Below are 7,796 nucleotides of genomic sequence, written 5' to 3'. Positions count from 1 at the left end.
GGCCAATAGGAGGGAGAATCTACTCTTCCCCCATTCTCATCCAACTCCAAACCATTTCCTAGGGCATGACACAATGTTTCCCTACACAACCTTTCTTTGTCTTTCAGCTCTCTAGATTTCAATCTGAGTTTCTATTTCAACTGCAGCTCTTACCCTTCATCTGTTGAGCACATAAGGTGCATGCAGCAACATGATCATAAGAATCAGTCTTATGTGTTTCTGGCTGGGGATGAAGTTGAAAATGGACACGGTTAGGTGAGGCACTGCGTGTGAGGATTCTAATGGCTATTGTAGATACAACCATACCACCAAGCAATCAAGTTGCTTATGCAGAGATGCCCATCTCTCAAGCATTGTATCAAACAGGTTTCGTGCATCTCTGGTAGCGTCACCGGACCAAACACGGTGGCACACCTCCTCCCGGCCCAAGGCGTCGTCGGCGACACCGCACGTCATGAAGGTCATCGTCGGCAACCGCGAAAGCTCTCCTCTCCTAGCTTCTCTTCGCGCGTGAGAGGGAGACACCCTTCCCCTCCGTGACACGTCCTCACTGTCACTAGCGAGGTCAGCCACCACCGACGCCTCCAGCGTAAGAAACCCTGCCCTTCACGGCGACTCAACCTCTCTCAACCACAAACCCTAACAGCTTGACGCATCCTCACCTGTTGTTGGAAGATGTTGTCAGCAACTCCCCCAAAGACACATGGCGTCATCCTCGCCGATTGTGGATGAGAGAATGGTAGTGGAGACTCGGAAGAAACAACGGACGACCTCCTGGAGGGTGTCGCCAGACGTGGCTGACTTTGCATTGAAACATACCAACGTGGCAAACGTGAACAATGAAACATTTAATCACACGTGTCCAGACTTTAGCCACCTCAGCTTCTTTTTAACACCGTTGGTTTTAGAGGACAAAAAATTATAGTGTACTATTGAAAGAAGGACTAAAAACAAAATCACTTTATAATTTAGGAACTATAGACATATTTAACTCTTTTTCTATACTTGTCAAATTAGTGTATGCTTAGAGTCGAATAATCAATATATAAAATATACAAAGTTGTTAGTTAATAGAGAAATTCATTTATTAATTATTGTTAAACTTGTCTAATTAATGTATGTCCAATATTATATTAATGTTATATTTTAAAACAATTGATTTGTTACTAAAGTCTTAAACCTTACATTTTAAGATTGAAAATAGTAAAAGATGAATTCACAAAATATAAAACACTTATAATATTAAAAAAATATGATTTTATTATTACAAATATCTAATTTAAATCTTTTTGACATGTACGATATTTTAATTTATTTAATTATAAATATAATTATTTAAAATCTTAGGCTAATAATGAAATATTATATTTATCGGTAATAATTTTAATTATCTTAATTATTTATTCTTTAAGAAATTAAAATCTGTTCTACTTGATAAAATAAATTATTTATTATAGACGTTTTCAAATTAAAGCCGTTCCCCATTGACTGAGATCTAGTTTTAATAATTTCACTTACTTTTACATATATCACAAGATTGGACCCTCTAAAGTTTTCTTGATATCTCTTTCATCCACCTACAATAATCACATGAATCAGTGCATTTTTCACTCTCTTGATTTCGTATGAACCAAATCTGCTTCCATAATTATTTGGAAAAAACTTTTTCTAAAAATTTCTAAGAAAAAAAAAGTGTCTAATAAGTCTCCCTTAAAAAGAAATATTTAGGTTTAATCCTTCTCGACATCCTATTTGTCTACGAATGTCCGAGATAGGTCTTCGTTTTCTAAAGTGTATCAAAATGGTCCTTAATTTTGAAAATTTATATCAATTGAGTCCTTTCCGTTAAGTTGGCTGGACGACTTTAAAAAAATTGATGAGTGGGATGTTGAGATGACGAACGAACGCTCGTCCACCAGCGATTTTTTTAACGCCGTCCAGCCAACTTAAAGGGAAGGACTCAATTGATATCAATTTTCAAAATTAAGAACCATTTTGATATACTTTAGAAAACGAGGACCTATCTCAGACATTCGTACACAAATAGGATGTCGAAAAGGATTAAACCAAATATTTATATATAATCACTATATTATTCATATATATATATATGTATATCACTTGGCACCAACGCAAAATTCACATAGTTATTCATGGGAAAAACACAGCTCAATGTGAGATCAGTATATTTCTTTGTTTTCATGTTCTTGGTAAGCTTCAAATCACTAGTTACCAAAGCACAACCACCCTTATATTTGGGAGATGACTGTGATTTCACCCCTCAAAAGCCTCTCAGCAATGCATACAAATCGAACATTAACAACATCCTCTCATGGCTATCTTCAGATGCAGCCACAAGCAGAGGCTATAACTACAAAAGCATAGGCAACACCACCCCTTTGTATGGCCTCTATGACTGCCGTGGTGATGTGGTTGGCTACTTCTGCCAATTCTGTGTCTCCGCTGCTTCCAGAAGAGTCCTTCAGCACTGCCCTAACAGGGTTTCTGCTGTAATGTACTATAACTTCTGCCTTCTCAGGTACTCCGATCAGAACTTCATTGGGAATGTCACAATAAACCATCCAAGGCATCATGTTGGGAACAAAACTGTGTCTGATATAGAAGAGATTCAAAAGGGTGAGGATTTCATGAGAAGTTTGATCAGAAAAGCAACTGTGGAGACCAACAAGTTGTACTACATGGATGGCTTCAATTTGAGCTCCACTCAGAGAAGGTATGGTTTGGTGCAGTGCACCAGAGACCTCACCAGTGAGAGTTGCAGACAGTGCTTGGAGGCAATGCTAGCACAGGTTCCAAAATGTTGTGAACACAAGTTGGGGTGGCTTGTAGGAACTGCAAGTTGTCACATAAAGTATGATGATTATATGTTCTACCTTTTCAACAACCAATCATATATTGTGCCTGGTTTAACAGGTACGACACTTCAGTTACTTTTTCTTGATTTGCAATCATACAAAATTTCATGACTGTTTACTCAATTTGATCAATTTGTCAAAAATTTCTTTTATATTGTTACAGCTAAACATGGGGATGATACTAAGTCAAGAAACTTGATCATTGGATTGAGTGTGGTAGGGTTGGTAGCTCTGTGTTTGAGCATATATTGCTTATGTTACTGGAATAGAGTAAGAAAAGGTAATAATTTCTAGCAATAACACAATGCTAGAATTCATATATTATTTCTACTTAAACATGGCCATTTAGTTCATATATACATAACTCAAAACTTGTCTTTGTAGATGGGTTGATAACTGATACTATTCCTCTGTCTGCATATACAAATTTGCCTATAATCCCATTAATCACTATTCTTGAGAGTACTGATAACTTCTCAGAAGCATCCAAATTAGGTGAAGGTGGATTTGGCCCAGTTTACAAGGTATTTGATTTTGAAATTTGGATGTAATTTCTTATAATTTTTTTTTCATTATTTGACTAACACACGTTTAGATTTGTAAATTGTATTTTCTTTTTATTTTGAATAATAATCTCATTATTTTCTCTTGAGAGTTACATTTTCATGTAAGAAGATTGCTGTGGTAGTGAGTAACTGTGAACAAACCTCTTGAAACTATTTTCTTTTCTCTTGAACATGAAACTCTCCGATAACTATTTCTTTAATATCATATGAATTTTCAATATATATATAAAAAAAAACCTTATTATTATATTGCAACATATTATCAGGGAATTCTACCCGATGGAAGACAAGTTGCAGTCAAAAGGCTATCAAAAGCTTCTAGTCAAGGCACAGAGGAGTTTAAGAATGAAGTAACATTTATAGCCAAATTGCAACATTGCAACCTTGTAAGACTTGTGGCATGCTGCTTGGAGGAAAATGAAAAGATACTTGTTTATGAGTATTTATCAAATGGAAGTCTTGACTTTCACCTATTTGGTATGATTTTACCTTTTGTTTTTTTTCACTGCTTTTTTCTTCAAAAATTGAGGTAATACACTAATTTTTTCCATGCTATGACCAATACTTTTACGGAGAAACCTAACTCTGTATGGTGTCAGATGATGAAAAAAGGAAGCAACTTGATTGGAAACTAAGGTCAAGCATTATTAATGGAATAGCAAGAGGTCTTTTATACCTTCATGAGGATTCTAGACTCAAGGTAATCCACAGAGATCTCAAAGCTAGCAATGTTCTGTTAGATGATGAAATGAATCCAAAGATATCAGATTTTGGATTAGCTAGAGCATTTGAAAATGGTCAGAACCAGGCAAATACAAAGCGAGTAATGGGCACTTAGTAAGACTTGTTCTTTTCTAATGTAGTTTTGAAACATGCAATCTGTTATATGTTCTATCATGATAGAGATAAGAAAGTTACATTAATTTTGATCATGCAGTGGATACATGGCTCCGGAGTATGCTATGGAAGGATTGTTTTCAATGAAATCTGATGTTTTCAGTTTTGGAGTACTTGTTCTAGAAATCATTTGTGGGAAAAAGAACAGTGGATTTTTTCTATCAAAACATGGTCAAAGTCTTCTTTTATATGTGAGTTATCTCTCTTAATTGATCCATAGATTTAACAAACAATATTATCTAAAGTTGTAACAATGTTCACAAATCAAAATTTGGTGTAGAGTTGGAGAATGTGGTGCGCAGGAAAATGTTTGGAATTGATGGATCCAGTGTTAGAAAATTCCTACATATCCAATGAAGTTGAGAAGTTTGTACAGATTGGTTTATTGTGTGTTCAAGAAGCAGCAACAGCTAGACCAATCATGTCCACTGTCATGTTATTGTTGGCAACTGATGTGATGAACATTCCCAAACCCAACAAACCTGCATTCTCAGTTGGAAGAATGACCTCAGTGGAAACTTCTGCTTCAAAAACTTCCAAAAGTGTTTCCATTAATGATGCATCAATCTCTAGTATTGCACCAAGGTGATCAAACTTGCTTAAATAGTTTGATTATGATAAAGCAATGACATATATCCTTTCTTAATTTAGTCAAGTTATCCTATGAAGATAGATCAATAATCAGTACAAAAAATATATCTTTCAGACCTTTTGTATTTTTTATTTCCATAAGAACATCATTTATTCGTCTTTCCAACCGTTTTTTTTTTGTTTGTCCTTCTTTGATTATTATTTTTTTTACAAAACTAAAAATTAAATAAGCCAGAGTATCTATCATCTTTATGGGTAAAGGTAACCTTTGTTCAAGATCATTTGAAAGAAAATAAATAGTATGAAGTCAAGTACTTTATCTAACTATCAAGATGGTGAAAGAAATGTACTGCTATATATTAAGTATAACCACTAGTATATATTAAGTATAACCACTAGTGCAAAAACAACATATAACTTCATGTGTTCAAAGTCCAATCACTGAATAGCTAACTTTAAAATGATCGGTGAGATTTTTGTAAATAAATGCAATTGTAGAACATCGAAGCCCCCAATCAATTCGACGTTCTATGATGGTAATTATTTAAAGGTTTAAATGTTTACTTCGTCCCCATGTTAAAAGGTGAATTTCTGTTTAGTACTCGGTTTTAAAAATGCATCTATTGAGTCCTAAAGTTGTAAAAACTGTATAAATGAAGTCCCCTCCGTTAAATTGGCTTAAACGAAGTTAACTCCGCGCTGACCTGGATATAAAATCTGATATTTTTTTTCTCTCTCATCTGTTTTTTCTACAACTTTCAGCTTTATCTCTTTCCATGTCTTTTGGAACAGCTAGCTTCTACTAGGGTTTCTTCTCGAAATTTCCCTTCTCCATAATCCTTCACCATAGTTACCATTCATCTTCTTCTTCTTCTATAAAAAAATTTCAATTCTTTTTTTCCGTTAAACTTTCCACCATCCACAAAAAATAGGTAGAACGTGGGTCAGTTCCCTGAAATATTGTCGCCGGCGTCGATGTTGCTAAGATCGTCTGGGCTTTTCTAGAAACCGCAGACAACGTTGTTTTGGCACGAATTGAGCCCGTTTTGGTCAACTCACAGCTTCGTCGCAAGTTTGTTGGGGCAGCTCTCTGCCGCCACGATTTCTTCGTTGCCGTCTTCGGACATCTTCAATTGTGGCAACCTGTGTAGAGCCTTTCCGAACGAGCAGCTGCGAAGCTTGGGTTTTAACAATCCCTGCTTAGCAATCTTTTGGTGTCGTCGTTCCCTCAACATTCTTCGCCAAACTCACCGCTGCAAAAGAAGACTGGTACAAGGGCTGGTACGGGGAAGAAGGAGAGGACAAAATTGTCTCTTAATCAAGCATACGGGGTGCAGGAAGAAGAAATGGAGGTGTAGGAAAAAACAACTGAATGCATGAGTTTGAGGATGCAACTCAGTCTAGTACAAGATAAAAGAAAAAAAAAATGGACATATACCTCTAACTTCCTCTCACCCCCCTCAAGCAAAAGCCAGAGAATGATTCACCCAAGAAAGCTACATATATCAGTGTCTGATTGTATTTTAATTACAGGACTTTATTGATGATGGTGACCATTATAACAATGAAAAATTGGTTTAAATCTAGTCAACGTACTATTATCACAATGTTTGCTCACATTTTAGTTTATAAATTGCTAGAACTGTTATCCAAATTCCCTTCTAGGAGGTATTGGAATGCTTAAACTGAAATAGGATTTTGAAACGAGAGATTTGCATAGTTTATGTGAATTATTAGATTCTTTTTAGATCTCATTTCCTCCTTCTAAGTCTTCCTCAGTGGAAAAAATATAATAGCCCACTAGAATACGTTTAATGCTAACTTTTTTTATAACTTATACGAGATCTTAGACTAAAACAAACATAAAAGTTATGTATATATAATGTTCAGAATAGATGAATTTGGCTCAGTAACCATGCCAGTGGAAAGTTTTGACGATGAAATTTGCTTACTGGTAATGCTCACTTTCGAAACTCACTAACTGATTGGTTTTTCCACAATGAAACGAGTGCGTAAGAGATTGGAGTTTATCACTCACTGCAACATTTATTTTATTATGTCGTGATTCTAGGGCTGCTTCAAACATTGAATGTATTGAAGACTAGTTTTAGAATCTAGGGCAAGTGTAAATCTAAAATGTTGCTGCAAAAGATGACCTGCAAATATGAGAAACCTTGGTAGAAGCTAGCTGTTCCAAAAGACATGGAAAGAGAAAAAGCTGAAAGTTGCAGAAAAAACAGATGACAGAGAAGAAAAAAAGGTCAGATTTTTATAGCAAGTCAACATGGAGTTAACTTCGTTTAAGCCAATTTAACAGAGGGGACTTTTTAATACAGTTTTTACAACTTTGGGACTCAATAGATGCATTTTTAAAACCGGATACTAAACAGAAATTCACCTTTTAACATGGGGACGAAGTAAGCATTTAAACCTTATTTAAACCAGCGCGTCATTTTCTTTCTTCTTTCTTTTAAAACACCAATAGTACGTCAAATCCTGTAGGAGTTCGACGTAATATTTGTCAATCAGAAGCCAAAGAGTTACCTTTTTAATTCTTTTTTCTTTTTTCTTTTAAACAACAAATAATACGTCGAATTCTGTAAGGGCTTCGGCGTATATTTGTCGGCCAGAAGCCAAAAAGTAACCCATTTTTAATTCTTTTTTTCCTTTTTCTTTTAAACCACATATAATACTTCGAATTTTGTAAGAGCTTCGACGTATTATTTGTCAGCCAAAAGTTTCCCCTTTTTAATTTGAGCTGGAGATTGAAAATTCATTCACTTTATCTTAGCGCGCAAGACTCTCTTCTCTTCTCAAACTTTTCTCGAATGAAGTTTGACGACCATCACATGTAATCTTTTTTTCA

The 7,796-nt window shown here is 35.3% G+C and overlaps 1 protein-coding gene across 1 annotated transcript; it reads left to right on the top strand.

The window, feature by feature from the left end:
• The first annotated feature begins 2,138 nt into the window (after positions 1-2,138).
• On the top strand, positions 2,139-5,102 carry LOC124821055 (cysteine-rich receptor-like protein kinase 10). The gene is made up of 7 exons (XM_088092290.1): positions 2,139-2,934; positions 3,040-3,156; positions 3,261-3,400; positions 3,709-3,919; positions 4,042-4,279; positions 4,380-4,530; positions 4,620-5,102. The coding sequence occupies exons 1-7, from the start codon at positions 2,154-2,156 to the stop codon at positions 4,926-4,928; spliced, it is 1,947 nt and encodes a 648-aa protein (XP_087948416.1). The 5' UTR covers positions 2,139-2,153; the 3' UTR covers positions 4,929-5,102.
• The last annotated feature ends 2,694 nt before the right edge of the window (positions 5,103-7,796 follow it).

This window comes from Vigna umbellata, chromosome 6, assembly GCF_029865625.1.
Source record: "Vigna umbellata cultivar VRB3 chromosome 6, Vumbellata_1.0, whole genome shotgun sequence".
NCBI lineage: Eukaryota > Viridiplantae > Streptophyta > Magnoliopsida > Fabales > Fabaceae > Vigna > Vigna umbellata.
This window is presented reverse-complemented; position numbering and strand designations above follow the sequence as displayed.

Coding starts and splice junctions, on each gene's coding strand:
- LOC124821055 (XM_088092290.1), top strand. CDS start 2,154: ATGGGAAAAACACAGCTCAATGTGAGATCAGTATATTTCTTTGTTTTC. Junction 3,920..4,041: donor TCTTGACTTTCACCTATTTG/GTATGATTTTAC, acceptor GTATGGTGTCAG/ATGATGAAAAAAGGAAGCAA. Junction 4,280..4,379: donor AAGCGAGTAATGGGCACTTA/GTAAGACTTGTT, acceptor TTGATCATGCAG/TGGATACATGGCTCCGGAGT.